The sequence below is a fragment of the Podarcis cretensis genome (assembly GCF_951804945.1).
Source record: "Podarcis cretensis genome assembly, chromosome: 8".
NCBI classification, from domain to species: domain Eukaryota; kingdom Metazoa; phylum Chordata; class Lepidosauria; order Squamata; family Lacertidae; genus Podarcis; species Podarcis cretensis.
The window spans coordinates 29,834,127-29,862,038 of record NC_137177.1 but is presented as its reverse complement, the minus strand read 5'-3'; the positions used below and the strand labels follow the sequence as shown (position 1 = coordinate 29,862,038).

The 27,912-nt window shown below is 41.1% G+C and overlaps 1 protein-coding gene and 1 long non-coding RNA gene across 2 annotated transcripts; one reads left to right on the top strand and one right to left on the bottom strand.

Annotated features, from left to right (window-relative positions):
- Positions 1-6,390: 6,390 nt before the first annotated feature.
- RCAN3 (RCAN family member 3) lies at positions 6,391-23,877 on the top strand. Its single transcript, XM_079989233.1, has 4 exons — positions 6,391-6,661; positions 16,311-16,484; positions 18,614-18,785; positions 19,714-23,877. The coding sequence occupies exons 1-4, from the start codon at positions 6,467-6,469 to the stop codon at positions 19,920-19,922; spliced, it is 750 nt and encodes a 249-aa protein (XP_079845359.1). The 5' UTR covers positions 6,391-6,466; the 3' UTR covers positions 19,923-23,877.
- Positions 21,338-24,971, bottom strand: LOC307223295. The gene is made up of 2 exons (XR_013842063.1): positions 22,077-24,971; positions 21,338-22,046 (listed from the first exon to the last, which is right to left on the bottom strand). It is a non-coding gene; the product is annotated as an uncharacterized lncRNA (long non-coding RNA).
- Between the last annotated feature and the right edge of the window lie 2,941 nt (positions 24,972-27,912).

Sequence of the window (27,912 nt, the reverse complement as noted above, 5' to 3'; positions counted from 1 at the left end):
AGCAGCATCGAAGAGGGAGGGGCTCTCTGGGCGCTTTCCGAGGCGCTGCCGATCCGCAGGCTGGTCGTGCCTGGCTGGCCCTGAGCTCGCCTTCCTCTTTGGCGGGGCGGGGCGGGGCGGAGGGGCGCCTGAGAGGAGCAGGGAGGCGCCGGTGGCCGCGGCTCTGATCCCGACGTGGGGAGACGGTGAGTGAGGACGGAGGGAACCCGGGAGCCCATTCTGCCCTCGCTTTTTCCTCTCCCCCCACCACACCCCGGGTCCTTTTGCCCTTTCCCCCTTGCCATAAGCTCCCCGCCCCCCATGCCGGGTGTGGCTTCCTTGTCCTTCGCTGCCCTCGCCACACTTGGTCGTTGCCGCCCTCCTCTCGCCTGCTTCCCCTGCATCTAACCCCGGTCTCCTGCTCTCCTTTCTTACCCTCGATTGTCCAAGAATGCCTCCCCCAATTATTGCAAGCTAGCCCACCCCCCTGTGCCCCATTTCTGTGGACCCTCTTCCTCCCCCCTCCCCCACCTCGACCGGTCCTTATCGACCCCTGTGAGCGGTTCGTTATCAACATCGTTTCTTCTTCCTCCTCTTTTATTTTTTAATTTAATGCGCGCGTCGTCACGCAGTTGGAACCTCCATGGACAGAGGCAGTGTATCTTTCACTACTACATGGTGGGGGCAGACGACAGGGAGGAGGAGGAGGCTGCTATCTCCTGCTTTCATGCCCTGCTTGTGGGTTTTCCCGAAGGCACCTCTCTTGGTCACTGATGGAAATAGGAAGCTGGAATAGGTGGACATCTGATGTGGTCCATCTTAGCAAGGTAGTCTTCTTATTACCATCACCTGCTCAAGAGACTGTTGTGTCTGTCCTCCTTCTCTGCTTCCTGTTCAACCTCGGAAGGGCATTGTGTCCTAAGCCCTTCTTTTTGTCAATTCTTAGTACCTCTTCCCAGTGCTGGTGGCTCCCTTTTCTGCCCCCTTCATATCAAACCCCTTGAATCCTCTACTATTCCATTCCAGAGGAGATGTTGGCCTGCCCCTGACTGCCCCCACCCCCCCACCTATGTGGGCAGCTGTGCCCTTCTGCCACCCCCCAACTCAAGAATCTACTGTCACCACCCCTTTTTTCCTTTTGCTGTCTGCAAGGGGGTGATGCCTTCACCTATTCCCTACTGTTGCCTCTCAACAGCACCTGCCTCTGTCCTCTCCCCCTTACTGCCTCCTACAAATATGTTACCAATGCTCCCCTTCGCCAGCTCCAGAACCAATTATTTTTCTTTCTCATTTTTCTCCTCTGCGTTGGCCTTGCTCCTTTTTAATGTGCGTTTTCTGGCCTTACTCCTGCCAGGCATTTCTTATCCTGATTATTTCCCCTGCTTCTAAAGCAACTTGTTGCCTTGCCTGTTTGCACACATCTATTATTCCTGTCCCCCCATCTCTTCTCACCAACCTTTCTATCCCCTTTCTGTTACATGTGCATCATTGCTGCTCATTATTGCTTCTTTCTGCCCTTCTCCATTGCCAAGCCAGTCATTCCTTTCTTCCAGTTGTCCACCTTCCTTTTCATTTTTTTTATTGTGCTCTTTACACCATTTAGTCCTGTCATATTGATACTTCATTTACCACTGGTCACTATTATCTATGTTTCTTGTTGGCTTAGCCCTTATTTCTTGTACTTTCTCCCCTGTTCCATAAAGGCACTATGTGTGCCTCCGGTGTGATGGGAAACTGGTTTCTCCAGCACATGAATGAGCCATGGCAAGTATTGGGTTTACCCACTCCCCTCTCCTGTTTGTGTGCTAGAAGAGGGGATTAGAAGCATCTGTGGCCAGTTTTAAACTCGCTCTGATGCCCTGTGATGTCCAATCTCAGGGCTCATCCACACTAATTTGCCTCCATACTTTCTAGGCACAGGTCCACGTTTTTCCGGTCTGTGTCTGAGCACATTTTTTTTGCCCCACCACTTCCCCTGCAAAAACCTGCTCTTTAATGTTCTCTGTAATCTGTAGAAAACCCTAATTGCTGTTTGTTCCAATTCAGCATTAAAGAGCGGATTTTCCCGAGGAAAGTGATGGGGCAAAATAAAAAACAAAAAAAACCCCAAACCACCACACTCAGACACAGACCAGTAAAGGACAGGGCAGACAGTAGGTGTGGATGAGCCCTCAGAGTTGTGGCTTGTTTAGTGACATCAAGCCAGGATCATATTGTGGTTCCAGATTGTTGCTTGTTCTGAAACCATAGTTAAAGCAAACCACAGTTTTAAACTGGCAGCAGATATTTCTAATTTCTTTCTGGCATTCTCACTGCTGCTTATTCATAGACTGAGAAACCAAGGTTCCCCATTACTTCTGATAGAATGATAATTCACTCTCCTCATCCAAAGAAGAGGAGGAAGAGATGGTGCTTGTGGTGGTAATGGATGGGGTGGGGAGGATAATGTTTCCATTAGGGAAGAGGTGGAGTTCTTGACTTGTTTCAATTAGAATGTATAATTTCCTCATTGATTGATGTGGATGGGTTTGTCAGCACAACGAAGTATGTCATAGGCACAGACACGCAGGTTAAAGGAACCCGTGGGTTCATTCCCTGTGTCCTCCATGTGGATCCAAAAGGTAAATGTTTGCCTTAAAGTGGAAATGGAAAATAATCTTTAACATCAAGCTACTTGCATTCATATACCAACGTATCTGTCCTTTGCAGTTTGGGTAAGCTTTCATTTTGTAGCATAGGAATTAACTTTGGAAATATTTTTCTATTTTTCTGCTTCATCAGTTTACAGATTTCGCCTTCCCAAGTCATGAACATCAGAGTTTTAAGCGGTGGTAGATTAAAAGCAGAATTCTCTGCAATGTGATTTGGAAATATGCCCTACTGTGTTCAGAGGGGATTGTTCCTGTGTGTTTAGGATTGCAGCCTAAGTTTCAAACCGCTTCAGTTACTAAGTGTTTGCCTTCATCCCCACCATTACTTTTTATAAAATCCTCTTTTTGCTTTAATTCTAGCAATGCAAATAAAAGATGCTCAGTAAAAATGTTTGACAATTTATTTTCTTACCCTAAAAATACTTTTTCTGTTCTTTTCTGTCAGCATCTTCTGTAGAACAACAGATTCAGTTTTACAAATTTCCTTATGTAAAACATACATTCTTCAGAGAAATGGTACACTGTAGTGTTACAGAAGGAAATAAATATAATTTTACCACATTACATCATAGATTATGAAAACTCACTTGCTCATGCGTTGTTTGGGTAAAAAATGTTTTGCCTTTTCTAGAAGACCGTTATAGCTTAAAATTAAATGTGGACATGTGCACTGTTTTCTCAGTCAAAGATTTAAATTGTTTTTCTGTGAAATTTTAAAATAAATAATAGAATGAATATCTTTCCATATAAGCCTAATAACAGCTCATTAAAGTTCCTCTTTCTTTGTTGTTGATATTATTATTTTTTGTTGTTTTTCCCAAGAAGTGTCCCAAAGCAACTTGCAAACTGACACAAACATTAAAACCAAGTATAAAAACCAGAATAAAATGTAAAACACACACACAGGCAGGTATAACTCAACCCGCTCCACCAAAAGATGAGTAAGAAAGTGGCCACAAACCATGTTATATTGATGGTGTAGACTGCTAAATAATAAGGGATATTAAATACCACAGCAGTGTTTGCTTTTAGTGCTTGAATACACACACACAGGTTCTGTGTGCCTTTTTGCTTTTAAAATCTCTCTACTGAGAAATAGTAAATCAGGTCGTTAAGCAAAACTTTTGTATTTCATACCTGGTTTTGATTTTTAAAACTTAAAAGTACAATGAACCATTTGATTTCAGAACTCCTTTGTGTATATTATTACTTTTTCTGTTGATGCAGTTTCACACAGTTTTCACAACCAGTCCTCAACTCAAAGCAGTTCCATCAGTTTTTAGTTCTTCATTGCAAAAAGATTACGGGCAATCTTTAAATGCATAAAATTCCAACCTCTTCAGTCTATTAGTCATTTTGTTATATTATAAGAACAAAAAGTTCATGAGCCATTTTGTACCCAGTCATGGGTTGTGGTTCTCTTTAAGAACCTTGCAATTGTCAGTCTATTGTTATCTGTTTGTAAATGGAAAAACTGAAACAGAGGTCATTTAAGGTTACTTATGTCATCTCAGTTCAGCAGCCCATAAAGCTTGAAGCTAGTGTTCTGTTCTGGACTGTAGCTGTAACCTCCTTTTCATCGGATAACACAATGTATTTTGCTGCATTGTAGGTTTCTTTGTAGATCAGCATTTCTTTCTGTTGAAGGTCTTTTTACTAAAAATGTCACTTTGCAATCCTTCTTGTAAAGACAGAGTGTTACAGAAAGCAGAAAATGCTGCTCTTTAATCATAGCCTGATCCTTTAAGCAAATTATTTCAGTTTGTGTTCCCTTCTTTATCAGTGCCCCTCCCCTCTGAGTTTAAGGAAGATGCAATGCTGAATCGGGTTTCTAGAATTCTGTACTAAATTTCTCAGTTAACAGTTGGACCACCCCCACCCAAACATTATGTGCTTAACATAAAAAAACTAATATGCAGTAACTATTTTGGCTGCAGAGTCCTGCTTCTTGAGCACTAAATGTTCATGCAAAGTTAGCCTCTAAGCAGAAAGAACACCAAGATTTTTTTTTAAAAAAAACCTACTGTAGTTAAATGGTATATATAATTGGTTTAAATATAATGGTTTAAAGAAAGTTCCTCATTGCTCTGCTTTCCTACTCATCTTCCAAACTGAAACGTTTGGGACTTGACTTGTGAAGTCACCTGTCTACGGAATGATGATACTGTACTGCTACTTATTTCTGTTCTCTCTTACAAACAACGTAGTGTCCTGTATCATTCCTGAAACTTTTATTGACTGGCTAAAGTAATGGCCATCTAATATTTTAAACCTAAGGCTGTTTCCAATGATTATAATATACAGTGGTACTTTGGTTTATGAACTTAATCCATTCCTGAAGTCCATTCTTAAACCGAAACCGTTCTTAAACCTAATGAGGCTTCCCACCACTGGTGCCCTTCCACCATTCGGTTTCTATCTGTAGACCGAGGTAAAGTTCACAAACCAGAACACTACATCCAGTTTTGCGGCGTTCATAAACCAAATCGTTCATAAACAGGACTGTTATTAAACCGAGGTACCACTGTACTTTTATGTATATAACTGAGTATTTCTGATACTTTTCTCCTCCTACCCCACCCTGCTCTATCTTAGATATTTGGCACATTTTGGGCTTATTGCTGCTATACCAAAAGCTGCTGATTTCCTAGATATATAGTCATTTTGATTTATTTTTTTCTTTTCCCCTAATATATGTATTCCTGCGCTGTGGGGGAACTATTTCATATAGTTCTTCCCCCGTGCACAAACCAAGCCCCCACAATCCCTGCTGGAAGCCATGTGTCGCAACAGGGCTAAGTGAGGGATAAAATTGCATGCCATGCCTTATTCTCATTTCAGTCTGATACATATCGTGTAGACGTGCCCCAACTACAATGTAGCTAACTTACTGTTGTGATCCAGGGAAGGCCACAGGAGTTTGAAATATATTTTCTTTTCTTTGCTGTGCCCTGTGTTCTTTTTGCTAGTTATTGGAGTACTGATTGGAGTACAGTTATTGGAGTACTGATGATATTGTGGTAAGGCACCTTGAGAATGTGACAAGGACTGGGGAGCAGAGAAGTCCCTACTTTTTAAGTGTTTTCAAGCTTAAGTGTGGAACTCCACTGAATTATTGATTTGTACATGTATGTTTTATGAAGCATATATCTTCATTTTGTAATTCTAGAGAATATCCAGCTGGCTGATATAATTTGGGCAATACTTTAAAATGTACGTTGTTGACTGTTAATGCACACCGGCAGAAATATTGATTAAGTCAATATATTTCTAAATATTTAATTAATTTCCTAAACATTGTTTCCTTGGAAATTGAAACCAGCAGAATATTATTGAAAGCTATTCGCACGGCTTCTACAAACACCATTTATTAAGCTGATAGTACCAAACACATTTCGAATAACTTTCATTGTTAGACACACCAATAGTAAGTACTTCTGTAAAGTTTTTTAGAGACAGAACAAATAAATGTCATTCAGCTGCTTGTGAGTGCTATTTTGGCCACTCTAGTGATAAAGCTTCATACAAAACTATATTTTATCAGTCATCTGAATAGATAGAAACACAATTGTAGAGTTGGAAATGGATCCTAAGGGTCATCCTCGTCCAACCCCCTGCAATTCAGAAATCTCTAAAGTTCTCACACTTGAAAGAATGGTCTCAGGTTTTTTTTTAAAAAAAAAAACTACCTTCCCATAGATCTTTTTCTTGCACATGATAACTAAATATTAAAACTTCAAGTAAAACAGTACCGTACAATTCTCTTGTTTTCTCTTTAGGCTGACTCCTGCTTCAAGTCTGGAATACAAATTAAGGAAGGTTGCTTTGAGCGGACAATGATTAGAGATACAATGAAGGCGTGGAGTGACAGTCAGTCAGATCTTTACAGCAGTGACCTAGAAGAAGAGGAAGAAATGATTTTTGGAGAAAATGAAGAAGACTTGGAAGAGATGATGGATTTAAGTGACCTGCCTACCTCACTCTTCGCCTGTAGTGTTCATGAAGCAGTGTTTGAAGTTCAAGAGCAAAAGGTAAGACATGGACCAAACTAGTGTTGATCTATTAAAATGCCTGTAAAAAAAGTGTGCCTTTATATCTTACACTGGTAACTTATCTGATACAGGCAACCTTAAGTTCACATGACCCAAATACACATATGATATTGCTTTGTTTTTTATGAGGTGCCAGATAAGAATAGATTATGCAGAAAGGGAAGTGAACGGGAAATGTTCAGTTTTGTACTGAGCTTTTCTTTAGTTCCAAACAGTGGTCTGGAAGAATCTTCTACAGCTTGGATGTTCAACTGGTGGGTCTGCATTGGCACCCACTATTGAGTTGCAACAGTTACACTACAGTGGTACCTCGCAAGACGAATGCCTCGTAAGACGAAAAACTCGCAAGACGAAAGAGTTTTTTGTTTTTTGAGTTGCTTCGCAAGACGGATTTCCCTATGGGCTTGCTTCGCAAGACGGAAACGTCTTGCAAGTTTGTTTCCTTTGTCTTGCAAGTTTGTTTCCTTTTTCTTGAAACCGTGCATTCAGGGGGTGCAGTTGCGACTTGACTTCGAGGGGCAACTCATAGCACGCGGTGTGGTAGCCTTTTTTGAGGTTTTTGAAGACTTTGGTGATTTTTGAAGAAGTAGATCTTCAAATGCATGGTGTTTTGAGTACTACTTATTAAATCAGCCATGTGCATAAGTGTGGTTTGGCCTGTCATATCTTGTTTTATGGGCACACATACAGTCCCTTTCCTCCTCCCTAAGATATGATAAACATTTCCCAGATTAAACAGAGAAGCTCCTTCTTATATTAAGCACATCTTGTATGAATGCACATGTAGAATTTCCCTCTTCATTTCAATAGAGAGGACAACATGTACCAGGTATGAATACTTGTAAATAAACCCACTCTTGCAGACGCTTCATGTGCTTTTTAGATTACCTCAAAATTTTCATCTAACTTGCTCATAATTTTGTATTAACTACTTGCTTAGAAAGCAAAGATTGTGATTGCTTTATAAATAAAGAAACAGTTGGCATTGCTTACAGTAATGAGCAGCAGTTGTATGGTTTATGCATTGCAATCCTATGCAATCCTTGCTGCAGTTGTTGAGATTTGGACCATTCATAGGATTGAAACCTTAAACATGGGAAGGCCAGTTTGTTCTGCAAACAATTTTAATGAGGTATCCAACATTTCAAGCCTCATAAATATCCCCACAGAATTTTAATAGCTTGCTGAGGGCTGGCAGTGCCTATTTCATTACCGTGCTGGGCACAAAGGGAGGACAGAGCTCTCCACACACACACCCTTAGCCAGCTCACTCACCTGCATGAAGTACTTTGTTGCCTATAGCAAGGCTGCACATTTCTTTTTGAAGAAAACCAAGGCAGATAATGAAAATATCAAAGCTGCTGAATTAGTCACACACCAGGCTTTAGAATACACCTTGGAACTTAGATTAGCTTCTATAGCATTTTAGAATGGCTCTCTCTGGGTCACTTTAAGTTCCTATAATTTTGGCGGAATAGAATGCTTTGAAGAAACAGGTTTTGTATAAGCAAATAGACCTCTTCCAGGAGTGTGAATGCTGTTATTGATATCTGATCCTGAAGTTCTCAAAATCATTTAAATATTGAACTGCTTTTTAAATTCTTCTCCCTCTCTGTCATCTTTCTTTAAAACAAACAGATATTTATTCATGTAGAGGGAGTAAAACACTATTATTACTTTTCATTGTCATGGCAGTCAGAGTAAGGTAGATCATGCGTAAGCAGGCATGTTTCCATGACAGCTCTGTGCAAGGCTGAATGTGCTCCTGGATTAATATAGATTTACATTTTTACATTTACATTTTTATAATATGTGTTGCTGACAAAACGTGGGGGTTTTTCTGCTGGTATCAAGTGTTGTGTGAAATAGCGGATTTTAGATAAGCTTTGTGTGCTACAGATCTCTCATGTGGATTTTTTAAAAGGGAATAAAGACTTGCCTTTTAATGTCTTCTTTTTTCTAGTCTGTTTAAAATGCGATTCATCACAATTTAAATAGCCTTAATACTGTCCCCTAGAGTTGGATTAATCTTTCATCTATTTCAAACAGAATATCTTAGAATTGCCAACATACAATAAAATTGAGTGTAACAGTTGTTGGGTAAGTATTTGTAAACGTCTAGACTCTGGAATCAAAGTTTTAAAAGCCCAGGCAGAGAGCCAGTGTGGTGTAGTGGTTAAGAGCAGTAGTCTCGTAATCTGGGGAACCGGGTTCGCGTCTCCGCTCCTCCACATGCAACTGCTGGGTGACCTTGGGCCAGTCACACTTCTTTGAAGTCTCTCAGCCCCACTCACCTCACAGAGTGTTTGTTGTGGGGGAGGAAGGGAAAGGAGAATGTTAGCCGCTTTGAGACTCCTTCGGGTAGTGATAAAGCGGGATATCAAATCCAAACTCCTCTTCTTCTTCTTCTTCTTCTTCTTCTTCTTCTTCTTCTTCTTCTTCAGACAGCCTGCTTCCTATTCCCTGCCTCTTTCTCCCCACAGACTGTAATTTAGGTTGACCAGAATTCCATCAGCTGGTGGGTGTTAGTTGGGTTCAGACACACTATTTCCATTCCAACAAACTATCCTTTTTTTGCAAAAGTAATGAACATGTGGTCCCACTCCCCACCCACCCCCAAAAAATCTTTTCCTTCTGTCCTCATGTTTGTAAGGAGTGTTTAAACCACAGTTTCTCTGTTGGGACATCACGATTTAACTGGGGAAACTGATTAAAAAATCAGGAAGTATCTGCAGCTGGGCACACAAGAAGGGAGAAGGGAGCTTGTTGTTTGTTCCTGCTCTGAAAAACCATAGTTTCTTGGAACTGAAATGTAGCTTCTGCAGCTGGCTGATATTTGTGATGCCCAAAAAAAGCTTTTAAGCAGAATGGCAAGTCTACAATTTCACTGACTAAAACTGTTCATAATATGGTTCAGATACAAATCAGGCTGAATTATATTGTTCTGAATTACAGTTTCCAATCTTGTGTTTCAGATTTCTTTTTTGCAGTTGACAGAGGAGCTAACATGACCTTGCATGTTGAATAAACACCAGTTTTTCTTAATTTCTCATATATCAGGTGTTCGTTTTAACATCTGATCAGCATTCAGTTTTGCAGAAATAATGTTAGCTACTAATATTCACATCTGTTTATGGAGATGTTTCCATAACACCATTCAGTCTTATGCACAGTCTTACATTGCAGTCTTGTATTATTCACTCTTACCTGGGACATACTTATGGGTGGACATGCATAAGATTACACTATGAGAAATTTAAACCTGACAGTTTCAGATACCAGATTAAATATGGTAGTATTAAAGAATACAAAAGGAGTCGTTTTGGTGAGTGCTGACACATACACCCTATGTTAGAAAGGAAATCTAATCTGCTGAGGAGGAGGAGAAATAGTGTAGTCTAGCATGGGAGGTATTTTTGCTCTGTTTGAGGCTCTTGGAGGCATTAAAAGATTAGGAAAGGAATCCAGTAGGGAAGATATACTATGCATCCTATCTAAATGAAGAAGAGCTCTCTAGAGTGAGAGATAAGCATCAGAAAGGTGACATTCGAAACTGCAGTGGGGTGGGGTTTGAATGCTTATAATTTCAGGGTCAGATGTTTTAGGATTAGTGTTTATTAATTTCATAAAATTGCTTGGTTGGAAAACAAACAGCAGTTTATAAAAAAGGGAGAGGACTCTCAAACCATAGGGCCATGGGAGCAAGCCTGGGTGGGAGTATCTGTGTGTTTTTCAGTAGCAGACAGCATGGTGGGGCGGTGGGAGTTGCCTCGCCTGATAGCTGAGTCATTGCTGCCTCCTGCAGTGCAGCGGGGAGGTTGGTGTGGGGCAAATGCACCAGTGTTCCTGCCAGTACATTTGAACCATGACCTCTTTCCTTCTGCCTTGCCATTCACCTTCCCAGAAAGCAGTGGCAACTCAGCTGCCAGGAGATCAGGTGAGTGCCACGCCCCAACCATGCTATTAGCTACTGTTTGAAGAAGGAGAAAAAGAGAAGCTGGTCCTATCATCAGACTAAAAAACTAAAAAAAAATGCACACAAGGAAAGGGGAATTGAGAGTAGGTCATGTGCAGAGATTAAAACTTGTCTGCTTTTCTTTGTTGTATATACAGTGTTGTAATCCCATCTGGGATTGAGCAGAATAAAAAGCTGAAAATATTTATTGAAAATATTTATTGCTGAAAATGTGCTGTGCAACTATTGGATGTGTTGTGTAGCTAAACCTACACCACCTTCTGAAACTATTTTTTCTTATGTTTGACCCGCTTATTTTGAACATCCTTTGATTTTTAAATTTGAGGGAAATATATATTTAAGCAGGTTACAGAAGTTCCAACCTGTGGGTGGATAGGTCTTGTCAATCCAACTGTTGCATTTTATCATTTTTTCAAAGCTGGTCATTATCTGAGATTTCTAGTTTACTAGAAAATCATGGATACTTACAGGTCTGACCCCATCATGGAATTACTTATCTCTTCCTGCCTTGCATTCTGCGTAGAGCTCATCTGCTATGTAGCCAAGCTCTGTGCAGTTGTTGTTTCTGGCTCACTGCATAAAGCAAAGGAGGCAGGGACCCATCCCGGGAATGCTTCACTGCAAAAATAACCCGGTATGATTATTTTGGTCTTGTTTCCTATAATCCTTATTATCTCATCTTAGTAACTGCCTGATATGTTATCCCATAAGCCTGATCTATTCATTTGGCTGCCTCTGCATGTTCATTTCCCAATGTTCTGAAAAACATGGTGACTTAACAAAATTGTGCCTCCTTTGCACAAGGTCATCTTGGGCAAATGTGACCGGAGATGATGTAGTGCTGTGTGTTACACTGCATACTTTTATTTTATTGCAAGCACTTCTCTCAATTTACAATTCACAGCCCCCAAACCCTGACCTTGGGGGGCCCTTCTGTGCCAGAGTTCTATGGCTTAAAGGGGGTTAAATAGTGAAATAAGATATTTATTTTTGGCAGCAAGTAGCCCTAGGCATCCATAAATGAGAATTTCTTTGCCTCAGTGGTTCCAGCAAGGGCATATTCAATAGGTGTGTGTTTAGATTCCTGGGGCCCAAAATACACCAGGGGAAAACTAAAGGATCTTTCCATCCCCAGGAAAAGGAGCTGGCAACATGTTGTCATATTAGATATGCATATAATTTTAAAAGCAGCTTACTTAACAGCTCTTGGATAGAAGAGAGAATTATGTAATAGCTGATGTAATAACACTCCTATTGCTGCTTGGGTGGGTGATGGAAAATGCAACTAACTAAAAGATGCCTGCTCTCATGAGGGGGTGAGTTGTTTTCTTAGTAGACCTTTCTTTTTCAAAGTTTGAACCCAGTGGAAGTAAAATAGTTCAGTTTCTTTTTAAAAGGTGCTTATGTCTAGTGTGGTATATTGAAGATAGTATGTTGCTGGATGGGATTTTTTTGCATTCTGATGAGGTTTTTATTACCTTGTTTAGCTGGTTCTTCTAACAGTTTCTTGAATTAAATTTATTATAAAATTAAACATCCTTGCAGAGGTCAGTTTTATTGGCTTAAAGCAGGGGTGGCTAACCTGTGATCCTCCAGATGTTGCTGGACATAAAACTGGTCCCTGCCTATTGGCTGGGGCTGATAAGAATTGGTCCAACAACAGCTGGAGAGCCATAGTGTAACCATTCTGGCTTAAAGAGTTTTGTATACTACTACTGAGTGCTCACTGGAAAGACAGATCCTGAAGCTGAGGCTCCAATACTTTGGCCACCTCATGAGAAGAGAAGACTCCCTGGAAAAGACCCTGATGTTGGGAAAGATTGAGAGCACAAGGAGAAGGGGACGACAGAGGACGAGATGGTTGGACAGTGTTCTCGAAGCTACAAACAGGAGTCTGACCAAACTGCGGGAGGCAATGGAAGACAGGAGTGCCTGGCATGCTCTGGTCCATGGGGTCACGAAGAGTCGGACACGACTAAACGACTAAACAACAACAACAATACTGCTATTGCATGCTGCTCTGTTTTAAGCAGAATTCTTGACTTTTTTATGTCTTGCCACTACAGTGGTACCTCGGGTTACAGATGCTTCAGGTTACAGACGCTTCAGGTTACAGACTCCGAACTTTGCTTCAGGATGAGAACAGAAATCGTGATCCAGCGGCGTGGCGGCAGCAGGAGGCCCCATTAGCTAAAGTGGTGCTTCAGGTTAAGAACAGTTTCAGGTTAAGAACGGACCTCTGGAACGAATTAAGTTCTTAACCCGAGGTACCACTGTACAGCCTGTCTTCTCACTAAAATTTCGAAGTGCTGCAGCTTGTTAGTGTAGACTGGGCATTGGGAACATCAGGCCTGTGACCCTCTCCAGCCCATGTCCCTCACTGACCCTGCTCCAAATCCTTCTCAAGTTTTGTTTTGTTTTTTGCCTAGTTGGAATGTGTTATTGAACTGTGATAATTTCTTATTCTTCTTTGGATGGAGAGATGGAGGAGCAGCAGATAGAAACCTCAGACTTCCCTGTGTCTGGAATGTAGCCTGCTTTAAAAAAGTGAATCACACCTGTTGCTCTGCCCAACTTTTGTCTCTCTCCCCCCAGCCAGCATGTGGCCCTCCAGCTGAAAACCCTGGTGCAGTTAGTGTTGAGCAAGATGGACTAATGGTGTGATTATATACTATTTGTGTTTCCTATCTAATGCTGGCTTCTTCTATGGAGCAATATTACCGAATCCCTGATAAAAGAATATTTCATCTCCTAGTGAATGTGTATCATGCTTGTCTGGTACAAGGTCTGTATACTTGCTCAATGCGTGTGTGATGCCTGGTCTCTACATTTCATACATCTGGATCCACCAGCAATTCTGTCTTTCCAAAATAAGCAGCCACAGATGATGGAGTGGAAATGCACAGCTTCAACTCTGTTGCCTTCTCTGATTCATTAGCCTGACATTCAATTTTAAGTGAAATGCAAGCAGGCAAGTTTTTTAACCCAAGAATGGTAACCTGTGGCCCTCCACATGTTGGACTCCAACTCACATCAGCCAGCATGACCAAAGCTCAGCGATAATGGGAGGTGTAGTCCAGTAATTTATGGAGGGCCACCGGTTTCCCACCCCCGGATTAACTCTTTACCCCCCCCCACACCATTTTTCTGATCATGGGTGTCCCACAGGGTCAGGAGGGTATTCACGTATCACTAGCATAACGTATGACCTGTGTGTATGATGCCAGTAAGTGGTAGGACCGTTCTGTTACATCACTAACCATATTAAAACATCTACATGTAAAGGGGGCTTTCTTGTTTCACTGTCCTCACAATTTGGGGACTGGCAGCCCAGGAGACGGCATTTTCTGTGGCAGCTGCTAAGTTGTGGAATTCCCTCACCACAGAGGTGCATCTGGTACCTTATGCAATTTCCCTCATGTGCTGAACTTGCATGTATCTACCCTGGCCTTTGGCATCTGACAAATGTTTTTAGGACCCATCCTATTATCCTATTTCTTTTAAACTGGTTTTAGTAGTGTATTTTTAAATTGCTGTACCTTGTAGTGAAGTGTGGGCAAGAAGTTGAATTAATAATGATAGGAATACATGTACAAATTGCCTGCCTGTTAGCAATGTTTTGTAAATATCTACATCTGTTGACACTATCAGATGTATGAATTGTTAATGCTAGAACCCTGCAGCTTTTCTAGCTGCCTCATGTTCTAAACTTCTAGTAAAAAATGAGTCAGATGAAACTACTGTGGCTGCCTGGTGAGTCATCAGTCAGCAGAAATACAAGGTCATCAATGAGATTGAACTCATTCAGAGGGATGGTGGCTTACTGAGTCCTATGAATAAGCTTGATTTTAAAAATACCAGTTCTTCTACAGCATTTTAAAAACTATCAGTTGCCTTCCCGTGTAAGTAGCGTGGACACAACACATATTATTAGCTTTCAATCACATCGTTTACTAAAAAGTTATTCTTGAGAAAGACCCGAGTACTTAAATTCTCCACCCATTTGAAAAAAACTCATTTTAGCCTTTTCATCTACAGCAGGGTGGTTCAACATGCAGGCCACATGCGATCCTCAAGGCCTTTTTTGGCGGCCATTTCTAAGTACCAAAGGAGCGACGGTAGTGGCAATGGGAGTCCCAACATCCAGGATCGTCCCCCCACTCCATTGACCACCAGCAGCAATGAATTGCTGCACTCTGGCATCCTTGGAAAGTCCCGCCTCCTCAGTTTCCCTGCCATGGGTGCTCCAGGTGATGGGATGGCGGCCAGACTTTTGGTAGCGGGGGTTCCTCCTGATCGCTGTGGCAGGGGTTCTCAAATGGTGTGACACGCCACACTGGTGTGGCAGGAGAGGATGGCAAGTGTGGCGGGAAGATTCAGGGACAATCCAAGTAGGATTTAAACATTCTAGTGTGGTATCATATCGTATCATAAGATTTTTTGGGAGTGTACAACCAGGAACAGTATGCATGTCTTTCTTCAAGAGCATTGGCTATTCTGCAATTCTGCATGACATATTGTTGTGAACAGGGATTTTCAAATACGATCTGACAAATACGAAAGTTCAGAAGAGAGAAAGGCTTATTTGTGTTGATGAGGAGGTGATAGTTTGTCTCAAATTAGACCTAATATAAATATGATTAGCCAGCAAAAGTAAGATCACACACCTCATTGAGTTTGTATACCTCCTTAAGAGGCTTGTTTATAATTATACTTTGGAATGATTCATGTTCTTATATATCTGCATTGTTTTATACTTTCTGGATGTCCCATGATAATATTATAAACTAGTTGTGTTCTATCTTATAAATCAAGCACTGCTAGGAGTTGTTTCTTTTTGTTTTCAATATATTTCTTACCAATAAAAGGAATGGTGTGGCACGAACAAATTTTTATTCTGAACGTGTGGCATGGAGAAGAAAATTTGAGATCCTCTAGTCTAATCCCTGTTAAAGGAGAAGGGGGATAGACAACACAAAAACAACAGGAGGCAAAAGAAGAGGCAAAGCCTCAAAATATCACTGAAAGATAAAACTTTATCAGTAGTAATAGTCCCTGTGAAACAATAAGATGATCAATATATTTCAGTTGATGACAGCCTTCCTCAGGGGCACTTCACAAGATTAAGGTTATGTCAAATCAAAATTCAAATTCCTGGCTGAGAAAGGATTTGATTACCATAAATCACTATCTCTTGGCTTCAGTGCTTTATTTCATAGGATCCCCATGCATGCAAATGAGATTATCAAATAGTCACTGATGAAAAGTTCATTGTGAATGTAAAATCCATAAAAGGAAAACCCTGAAGGTGGAATTTCCCCCCCACACACACACACACACTTTGTTTTGAAGTATGAAAAAGCTAGTTAACTGTAAAACACTTTGCACCTTTTTCATATCCTAGTATGTAAAAGACATTGAGATTGGCCACTAGATGGCCCTGCAAGCATTACCTTATATACAATCTTTTGTTGAATATAACTCCTATTTATATAAATATGAGGCAGTTGGTTTTGTTTTTCTACTGATGTTCAATACAGGTGTAGATAGAACTCTACTAAAGAACATTACCAACTTGATTTTGTAGTGCTAACCTGCAGTAGTAAACTTTGAGGAACCTTAACAGCAAAAATGCTCTGTTTCAATCCCCAGGAACGGTTTGAAGCTCTCTTCTCAATCTACGATGATCAAGTTACATTCCAGCTATTTAAAAGCTTTAGAAGAGTAAGGATAAATTTTAGCAATCCAGAAGCAGCAGCAAGAGCACGAATAGAACTTCATGAGACGGACTTCAATGGGAAAAAACTCAAGCTGTATTTTGCCCAGGTATGCATACATGCATGTTTGTCGAGATTTGTATCCTGTCTTCCTATCCAAGGTGAGCTCTCTCTTCCATATTATCCAGGTGTGAAGCACCTTATCTATCTTACCCCTTGTGGATAATTTATTAAGCCTTCCATGTATTTTTTCAGTAGCAATTTAAACACCTGGTGGCAAACACTGCCTGTCTTTTTGACCTGTTCTGTTCTAGACCAGAGACAAAAGTGAGCAGGCAACAAACGTAATTTTTACCTTTTGTAGAATACCCTCATTTCTACATCCAGACAAGCAAGAGACATTATAGATGACCATCAAGATGACCATCCAACCTCTGCTTAGAAATCTCCAGTGAATCAAGAGTCCACCACATTCCAAAGGAGTCCATTCCATTGTCAAACAACTCTTACCATCAGAAAGTTTAGTCAGATGTTTAGTCAGAATCTCCTTTCTTGTAACTTGAATCCTTTGGTTTAGGTCCTACCCTCCCGAGCAGGAGAAAACAAGCTTTCTCCATCTTTCATGTGACCAGCCCTTTAGAAATTTGAAAATGGCTATCATATCTCCTCTTTAGCTGTTTTGCTGCTGCACCACACTGTTGACTCATGTTAAGCTTGGATCCTTTTCACATGAACTACTGGAAAACCAGGGGTCCCCCCCCCATTTAATATTTGTGCAGCTGGTTCTTCCTGCCTAAGTGTGGAACCTTACATTTGTCCCTATTGAAATTCGTTTTGTTAGCTTGGGCCCAGTTCTGCAATCTGTTAAGGCCATCTTGAATACCGATGCTGTCTTCTGTGGCATTAGCTACCCCTCCAAGTTTGGTGTCATCTTCAAATTTGATGAGCATCCCCCCTATCCCTACATCCAAGTTACTCATAAAGTTATTGAACAACAATGGACCCAGGCCCGAACCCTGTGGCACCCCACTTGTCACCTTTTTCTGGATGAAGAGGAACCATTAGTTGCCTCATCCAGCCCATATTTTACCAGCTTCCTTGCAAGAATATCATGGGGGACTTTGTCAAAAGCCTTAGTGAAATCAAGATACACTACACCCACAGCATTCCCCTGACCCACCAAGCTTGTAACTATCAAAAAAGGAAATGATATTCATCTGGCATGACTTGTTTTTGAAAAACCTATGCTGGGTCTTAATAATCACATCATCTTCTAAGGAGACATTTGCGTGCCTCCAGTCTGCAGGGACCTCACCCAGTCTCCAAGAATTCTCAAACATTATATATTATTTAGTGCAACCCCAACCAGTACAGTTGGTGGCCATAAGGCTATGTTTTCCTTTCAGAAAGGAATGTACACAATCCAGTATGTTCCTTGCATATGTTGTATGAGCTGCTGTACTTCACTATAGAGGGTCAGGGCTCTATGCACCCAATGCTTTTTTTAAAAAAAATGTAAAACTCTACCCTTAGAAAGTATTGTTCCTGTGACCTGCATTTCTCTTACCCTATTCATTTTTTGTCTACTATTTGTGTTCATTTTATTCTAGCTTCGGTAGTGAAGAAGAGGAGTAAGAATCCAAACAGGGCATGACTATTCCCCTTCCCTCCCACCATCACTGGGCTTCTTGTTTGGCCATCACTGGCTTTTTTATTTCATCAGAAATCAATCATACACTTCACAGCCATAAGCGCTAGAAACACTATTGTAAAGAAGAAAATACTGCAGTCACATACGATATTCGTCCCTACGCACAATCGCAGCACATGCTCCACCCTGAATGTAGTCATTTCATTTGTCATGAGGCTGGGGATCTGTTCCTTGCTTAGCCAGCGATTCAGTGGATAGCTTTGAGCAGATCCCTGGCTATAAAATTGCATGATAGTGGCATCCCCAGCTGGAAGAATGGATGAGCTAAGAACTGAAAACCATTCTGTAGTGCATTTGTAGTGTAGGCATTTGATAAGAGCTTAGTCAATGTATTCTATACTGACGGCATGGTCAATGTTTAGCTAAAATAGCTACAGGGAAGGAAACTCCATTTAGTATCTGGATTCCTTCTCCAGTCAGTGAAAGAGGTTTTTGAATTGTGTGGCTAGACTAGAAAAACAGTTAAGAACTACTTTCAAGAGAAGAATGTCCTCCTCTTACTGTTTTGACTGCATTTGTTTTCTCAGGTTCAGGTGCCCAATGAAGTGGGAGACAAATCTTACCTCTTGCCACCACAGCCTGTCAAACAGTTCCTGATATCGCCACCTGCATCCCCACCAGTAGGATGGAAGCCAAGTGAAGATGCCACTCCCATGATAAACTATGATTTGCTCTGTGCTGTTTCAAAATTGGGCCCTGGTAGGAATGCTTTTTTTCTGCCTTGCTTTCTCCATTTCTATATTAGAAAAAACGATAACATCAGGCTTGTAAATTGCCACTTGCCTGGTAACCTGTGACACGTAAAAATGGTCCCGAGATGACTATGAAAGGAAACTTTTTTTAAAAAAAAGCTTTGCTTTGTTTTGGGACCACAAATGACTAATATGAGTGAGGGGTGAGGGGGCTACCATAAACGTCTGTCATTTAATAACTTTTGTGAATTTTTCTGTCTGCAATAGACTGCAATAAAGGACTATAGGTAAAAAGAATAATTTTGGTACAAAATGTAAACGGAATTCCATAACCACAAAACTTACGATGTGAAGTTGGAATGGATTGTTTAAAATTTGATTCTGCACAGTTTGAGCAGATTGATTTCCTGCTCCCCAGTGGTGCTGGTTGTTGGCACCACAAGTTGGAAGTTTGTTTGTGAGGCAAACTTTGTTTGTGAGGCAAAAAAGGGACTGGGAGCAAGTGATGTTGAGTAGGTCATTTCTACTCAAATTGTCCTGTAGTTTTGATACGCTGTTTAGAATTTAAGAGGGGAGATATAGATATATAGATATACAGTGGTACCTCAGGTTACATACGCTTCAGGTTACATACGCTTCAGGTTACAGACTCCGCTAACCCAGAAATAGTGCTTCAGGTTAAGAACTTTGCTTCAGGATGAGAACAGAAATTGTGCTCCGGTGGCAGCAGGAGGCCCCATTAGCTAAAGTGGTGTTTCAGGTTAAGAACGGACCTCGGGAATGAATTAAGTACTTAACCCAAGGTACCACTGTATAGATGTATAGATATATAGATATAGATACATACACACACACACACACACACACACACCTCTTTTATAATGTTCTATCCACCATGCTGATACAATAATGCTGTAATTTGTCCTACCCTCTAGGGGAGAAGTATGAGCTTCATGCAGGAACAGAATCCACTCCCAGTGTCGTCGTCCATGTGTGCGAAAGTGAAACAGAAGAGGAAGATGAAATTAAAAATCCCAAACAGAAGATAGTGCAGACGAAGCGTCCGGATCCACCACCCACATTAATAAATGAAACAAAAACTCTTGAATGTACGCTAGAGGTAGGGGGTGGGATGCACTACTGAATTTGAGGCTCTCTGATAACAGCAGTGAGTGGTAAATGTTTGCATTGCTGTGTGATGCATAGCGGCAAAAGACTTCTCTTGTAGTCGTCTCGCATCAGAAAGACTATAGATGCCAACGTTTTGAAGAGCACTTTAATTTTAAGGTTAACTCCCAAGATGTAGCAAATCCACTGGGTTTCAAGTCCTAGAATACTAGGAAGGTGCCATTTTTGGAATGTGTGTTACCATTTTCTTGGTGTTCAGAAGGCAGAAAGGAACTTGGCTGCTGCCATCTCTATATGGGTTACCACATGGTTCTGTATGTGAGTCTCATGTATATTTTTGTGTGCTGATGTATAACATGATCTGAGTAACATGATGTTCTAAGTAATATATTGATGAAATATAAATGTAATGTACAATGTACATTGTTATCAGTAGAAAAATCTCAAACTGGTTTGGGGTGATAGAACCAAATTTCCAAACAGGTTTGCTTTTGTGATTTTTGTTTTTCCTTAGAAATGCCGTAGTTGTGTGTGTTGAATTTCAAGGTACTCTTGTGAATTGACATGAGGCAAAAGACAAAATTGGAACTGTGATAGGTTGTCTTTCTGCTCGTTGCACCTATGAAATGCAAACTAGGAAGCTGCAGATTATGGACTGACTTCCTGTTTGGCCCGTGTCTCCTAATTTTTCTTAGCCTGTGTCTGTCTCCAGCTGTGGCTGTCCCAAGTGCAGGATTTATTTTCTGTGTTTATCTTGTATCTCTAGCAGCAGGATTCATACAGCCAGGAAGGGTCCTACATCCACATGGCTCTTCATAAAGCTTAGCACCAGAGTGTTGCACGTCTTGTCCAGCCAACTGGATTCCTCAACTGGATTCTCCAGGATGTGGTATGCAAAAGTGCACAGCCACCCCCTACAGCAGTGACAGTGTAGATGTGCCCCTGCGCAGGTCTGGAAGTATATATCCCATTTTTCTTTTCCCCATTCCCTCCTAAAGGCTCAGACTGGTTTGTGCCCCTACATAGCAGGGTGGATTTGATTTGATTTAAATCAGATCAAGTTAAATCACTATTTAAATCACTATAGTCAGTAAGACTTGATTTAAATCACTTTTTTACAGAAAGACTCATTCTTGCTGGTATAATCTTAATATTTACAACCAAATGAAGGTTTCATTTTTGGAATAATAAATTTTCAGAGTAGTTTTTACAGTTATATCAAAAATTACTAATTTGGTTATACTATTAGAAATACATAGACAAATAATTATGAAATTATTGTTTATATTTGGACAACTTTTCTGCTGTACTTTATTGGAAGGAGAAAAATAATCATTTCCTCAATAACAATTTAAACAATTTATTTAATTAAAACAATAACATTATAGCATATGTATCCATGTTTGTTAACTGATGTGGTTAAACAATTAAAAAAAAACAGTCTGAGTTTTAGCACACATTAAAAACTTAACACAAATCCTTCTTTCCTGATGAATAGCCTTTAGACTATAATGTAACTTAAATAGAAAACTATCTTTAGAAATATTTTTCCTCCAAAAGCATTTTATTTTAAAAATCCAATTTTTTTTCTTTTTATCCACCTTGCTACATAGTCTTTTTTGCTGAGCTATTACAGCCCTCCCACCCTTCAACTGTCCTACTTCTTGACATCCAAGCCCTCTTCAGACCCCTTTTGGTACTCTTGCAGAGATCATTGATTTAGCAGGTTTTGGTGAGCTTCTGCTGGAATTGCTTGCTTGCTTATTGCCTGAGCTTTCCTTCCTTCCTTCCCTCTCTCCCTTTGCATTGAATCTTCTATCCCTGCTACTTCTTGGGGAGGGAGAAGAATGTGCTGCAGGAAAAGTGTTGACCACCCAGCTGCCTAGACTTGACAAATAAGGCTAGCCTTGTTTGTTATGCCTTTTCTTAACACTGTGTTTCCCACCTTAGCAATTTTCAGCAAAGTAGCACCTTCAGATGCCAGATATTTTCCGTAACACTACATAGGTGGTACTTTTTATGGTTGAACTAAATGAAAGAATGGAGGGGGTGGGTGGGTGGGAAGTATATGTTGGATTCTATTTTATCTATAAAACCATCAGCTCTACCAAATTTGCTAAAACCAAGAGTCTTGTGGCACCTTAATGGCTGAACAAATGTATTACAGCACAAGCTTTTGTGGACTACATGCAAATTTGCTGGGAATTGTGTTGGATCTCAGTGGGGAAGGACCTCTCTCTTTATGCCCAATGTCGGAAACCGTTTTTCTTCCCGCTCCACATTATCTGACATATGTGGTGGGGGGAGTGTGTTCAAGTCTCTCTGCACCAGACTATGGAAACATTCAGAAGCAGATTGAATCACTTTTGCTTGAGACTTTTTGGAGCCAAATACACAGCAGAAAAATTATACTGGTTTCAGTTCTCTACATCTGTCAGAAGCCACAGAGAAAGAAGAAGCCACCAATAATGGCTGGCTGCTAACACCAGTCCAAATGTGTGACTCCTTATTTATAGTGATTCAAGGAAGTCTGTACCACTTCAAGCTTAAGCAGGACTTTGTCCTACTAGTGTGTGAAGACTGTCTTTGCTTGGGACCAGGTTTTAGGGGTACAGTGTTGGAGGTGGACCAGTAAGTCCCATTCAAAGCTCATGCAGTGCTAAAATTTACTGGCTGGCCTTGGGCCAGTTATACTTTCTTCATAGGCTTGAAAGGATAATGCTGCCCAAAACTCTTGATGCAAATGTAAAGTTGAATATAGTGGAGAATAAAGGCAGTTGCTCTTTTACCAGAATAAATCTTAATTCTTGCCTGTTTATTAAGAACCAAGGCAAAGGTACTTTTTACAGAAGTTGTTGGTTCCCCAAAATATGTTGTAAGGTTTTCTCCTCTCTTCTGTTAGCATTTTTTTTTTAAAAAAAATATCTTGATAACATTTGTTCTAAAGAAAAGTAGAATTTGGTTCTTTCCAATAAATAATCCATGTTTTCTGCGGTGTGCTCAGAACAGAGTATTAAGTCTGTTTTTGCATGATAGATAAACTTAGGAGGTGAGGAAATCAATTCCTGAATGTGAACCATATTGATATCCAGGTGGTATAGCTTTGTTTGTGGGTCTTTGAAACCCTCTATACCTCAACTAGATTCCCGGTACCTGATATCCAGCTTCTCTTCAGGAGTCCTAATCTCTTCATTAGTGAAGCTGCAAGATGTGTTCATTTATAGGTTTATGTACAATAGCGAGATCACCTATAAATATATACTTAGCAAAATTGCCTGGTACCTGTCAATTTTCTAGGCAAGCTGTTTCCTAAGGCAGTAGAAAGCAGATCTGCCCTTGGGGCCAAATCTGCTTTCCTGAAAAATGTTCCCTCGTTGCCAATGCAGAGGGGAGAGAAGTGTAAAGAGACCAATATTTGAAGCAGTGAGGTATGCTGGCAGGCTGCTTTAGAGAGTGAGGATTGGGGTGTTAGCCTGCCACGCCTTCTGCTTTCCAGGGCTGTCCCTATCATTAGGCAGAATGAACCCTCAGTTGGCAGATGATTGGAGGCGGTGGTGGCAGCCACCCTCCATGTTTCTCTTGACTCCTCCCTTGCCATTCCTTCTGTGTGCCACATGTCCTGTGCTGCACCTCTTGAACTAGCCTGCTGCCTGCAGGTGTGGAGGGTGTTATTCTGTTGCTAGTGTTGAAATAAGATCCAGCTGCCAGCCTAGTCGTCTTGTGCAGATGGGATGGGAGGGGGAAACTCCACCCTGTCCTTTGCCTCAGGCAGCAAAATGCCTTGGCCCATACATTGTACTTTCTCAGAGTGGCTTCCTGATAGTTGGGGACCAGGGCTATAGAACTTGGAGAATACTGTGCTTTTCATAATGAAGTGTCAAATCACGAGACGTGTTTAACAGCCTGGTATTGCTATAGATGATGGTCAACAGTGTTTTTCAAAAAGGACAAATAAAACATTTTGCCATTTATGTGCCTTGTTTTTTCCTCTGTCAAACAGGAGGGAAGGAGACAGAGCTGACCTATGAAACCACAGTCTATTGTGAATTTCGTCTGGCCGAGCCTTGCTGCAATTTTCATTTTCATTAGCTTGTGCAAGAGAACTTCTTGGTTCATTTTGCCCCCATGTTAATTAGCATGGCAGAGATGTTCCCTCTTGCACCTCAGATGTCTTGAGCTGGCCTTCCTGGGAAACATAAGAAGGGCTTCAAAGATGAACAGAGGTAGGTGGGCTAGCAGTAGGCCAGGCATTATACTATGTTTCCTGTCCACCACCAGAAAAGAGGAGCACGGTTTGCATACTGGGAATAATACTGGATATGTGCTTCCTGTTAAAACGCTGGCTGTACAAGCCTATTTCCAGAACATTAAAACAATAAGCAGTATAAAATTTGCAGTAATGAATCATGGAAGAGTGTTTCATCCCAAAGGACCCCACCATCCCTTCACCACAAAGGTTTTGTGCCCTTCTACCCTTCCTTGGAGCTAGTGCTCTTGTGTGCTGAACCATTTCTCCAGCAAAGGCCTGAAGCTGTTCCCACTTAATTTATTTCAAAGCAGGTGATGTGATATATATATATATATACATTTCATACACTGACATAATTTTTTCCTTCACTGGGAGACAGGTTTATCTAGTGATAGGGGAGGTGTGTTTGTTTAGGTAACTAAGTTTCGAAAGTTTCAAGGTGGGGTGAGGGTAGGAAAGAACGGGTTCCAAATCTCGTTAATATGAGCAATCAACATAGCAAAAAGTAATTTCCCTATTTACTGTTTCCTGTGTGCGCTTTTATTGCAACTTCAAGGTGTTATTCTGCTACTTTGTTGAACAGTGGGCCTTCTACTAGGGCTAGGAATGTCTGGGACAAGCTCGGATCAAGCTAATTCACTTCTAGTAGAATTTTGCTCGCTTATGGACCCTGATCCTTTAAATTGGGGTGGGGAGCCACTTTTGTCCGAAAAGCTGGATCAGGAAATGGCGCGCCCTCTGCAGGGCTTCCATTCAGTGCTGTTTAAATTCAGCACTGAATGAGAACCCTGCTGCTTTCACTAGGGATCGGATCCACCTGGGAATTCTGATCCCGGTCAGGCTTGCAGAGTATAAGCAACACCCAATGCAAGCCCCACTGCAAAGGAACAATTGAAAATATGTGGTGTAGCATTCAAAGAGCCTAGCAAATCATTAGAATAAATAATTTTTCCTTCCCCAGTTGGTTGCTTCCCATGTGATTTAAGTACCCGCTGATAGAAATGTATACGCAACTGCCTCTCTGCAGCCAAGTATGTGGTTTGCGTTTCTAAATCACACACTTGCATTTCAGACCACAGAGTTGTCGTTGGAGGATGCAAATATTATACTAGGGCTAGTGTACATAATCAGCTTGGCTGCCAATCCCACAACATGTTGCTTCTTCATATCCTTCTGTAAAAACTCTCTTCTAATCCTCTCCTTGGTTTGATAAACTTCGTTCCCAGTTGCCTGGGGAACATTACACATTATCATTTGCCCTCTTCTAGTATGGCAATAATGATATGCAACCATCTTAATTAGTTATCGTTCTACTATATTTTTTTAAATAAAAAGTCAGCTGGTCTGGGCATCTGTGGCCTGAAGACCTAGGTATGAGTGTGCTAAATTAGTATCTATTTCCCTATGAAAGATCATCATCCCCCTCTGATCCTCCTCTGGCTTCATCGATAGCCTTCCCCAAACTGGTACCCTCTAGATTTTTGGTTCAAAGCTCCCATAATCCCCACCCAGCATTTTCAGTGGTCAAGAGATTTTTTTTTAGGAAGACCCCAAATGTACTGAGTTGTGTTTTTTTACAAAAACACCCCCCAAAAAACCAACGTGGTTTTTTTGATTGACTTGCCTAAGATCCAGGACAAAGCACCGCTTTTCAGAATTTCCCCCTGGAATTTCCAGATGTGTGGCTGCCCTAGTGTTATAGGAACTGCAGTCTGAAATATCTGGAAGGAACCAGGTTGGAAGGATGTCTGGGTAATCTGTGCCATATCAAATCAGTTATCTTTGCAACTCCCTTTTTTGCTAATACTTCACCCAGCTTAAGGGATGTACTGTATATTGTATAGGTTAGGGACAACAGCATGGTGCAGGAGGAGTTTAAATCTCCCCTGACATCAAAAATCAGAGCCTGTCTGCACCTGTTTTGAATTGGGAACATAAAAGAGGATTGTGAGATCTGATCATGAATCTCCAGGGTCTTATGGCTAACCTTCTCCGTCTGTGAATAGCACATTTTTGACTGCTGGCACATGTCCACAAGCAGATGGGAGTGACAGCAATAAGAGAACTCTGGGCCAAACTACGCATTCAGCAGAACCAAATCAGTATACAGTTTTTGTGGTCTGTGCCACTTCAGGCTGTAGGGAAAGGGGTAAACACATGTATGAATGTTCTCTGAAATGGGGGCGGGGTGGCCTGGGGTGGAATCTGCACTGTATGTCAAGCTAATTTGTTTTCCTGACTTGCTAACTTTGAGTGAGTGAGGCTCACCAGACATGTACCAGACATTTAAAGCACATTTCCCAGGATTTATTTTTTTGGGCGGGGGGGAGTAATGTGCTTTAAATGTATGGTGTTTGTGTGACCATTGTGATTCTGTAGGAAGTGTCCCCTCACAAGGGGAGTAAAGGGTTAAAGAGCCTTTTGACATCTCTCTCCCTGTGTGGGAGGGAGTCAGGAGGCAAATAAAGTGAAGGTTACCTGTCCTTCAGCACTTCCTCTTTTCGAAGTATGGCCTGGGTTAAAAATTAGTTTTCATTAGGCTGTGGATGTGTTTCTGTTTTTTTTTAGCTACCATTTTGAAAGAGCAATTCTGGTCTTTTAGGCACTGCAAAAGATTGCCAGTTATCAGACCTACATGTTCCTTTCAGTAAAAAGACATTTATGTATGTATAAATAAATAAATAATCAATCTCTAGCAGTCAGGAGTGAGTGCATCTTTTGAGCACTGGTGCAGTGTGGTAGCTGTTGTAATCATTTTAAGGTGCACACACACAGCGGACACACACTCCACAGAAAACCAGTCCTTTGCCCTTCAAAATTAGGAAACATTCCCTGAAAAATAGACACTTTATTTTAGTGCACAGAACAATCCCAAAGTCATCTTGGCTCTCTTAATGACCCCAAATATTTCTCTACAGAAGGAAGAGTCTTGGAGAAACCTTTCCCAATAGTTCTTTCCACTCATAAATCATTCAAATCCTGTCAAAAGGACTAATCTTGTGTATGAATAGGGGAGGTCTGTGACAATGTTTTCAGAAATTTAGCATTTCAAAAGAATGGCCCAGACTGGCCAGGATAATGCAATCAGCAAGCATTATCAGGTATCTTAACAGACAGGAGACAAGCCATATTCTCAAATTTCTATGGTAGGCTTCTTTCTGTGACACTTGTATGATGCTTTTGGGTGGTCTTTGACTAAGGAGTTGGGCAATTTCTAAAAGTCTTTAAAAGTTGTTAGACACTTTTGTCCTGGGTCCTCACCTCCTTGGAGTGCAGGGTGGGAGTGGGACTCTGTTGCAAGGGAAAAATAAGATCTTCCTTGCTTTTCTTCTACTGGTTCCTACCTCCATCCATTCTTCTGTGACCAATCACAGACTTAGGGGACTCTGAGTCCCTTGGGGAGTTGGGCTGTCCCACAGACAACTGGGAAACACTGGCCTGCGAGCACTCCAGTTGGAGAACAGCCTTTACCAAAGGTGTCATGGACTTTGAAGACACTCAAACTTGGGACAAAAGGGAGAAACATGTTAAGAGGAAACAAAATAAAAAAATTCCTTCCAGTAGCACCTTAAAGACCAACTAAGTTAGTTCTTGGTATGAGCTTTCGTGTGCATGCACACTTCTTCAGATACACAAATATCCCTTCTTTGCACTTTGCACTTTGCACTTTGCCTTGCACTCACCTCCCCCACTCCTGGTGCTCTCCTTTCAGAGATTCCCAAGTACTTACACAGAAACAGGAGACAATCCATCCCCA

Coding starts and splice junctions, on each gene's coding strand:
- RCAN3 (XM_079989233.1), top strand. CDS start 6,467: ATGATTAGAGATACAATGAAGGCGTGGAGTGACAGTCAGTCAGATCTT. Junction 16,485..18,613: donor TCAAGCTGTATTTTGCCCAG/GTATGCATACAT, acceptor TTGTTTTCTCAG/GTTCAGGTGCCCAATGAAGT. Junction 18,786..19,713: donor TGTTTCAAAATTGGGCCCTG/GTAGGAATGCTT, acceptor CCTACCCTCTAG/GGGAGAAGTATGAGCTTCAT.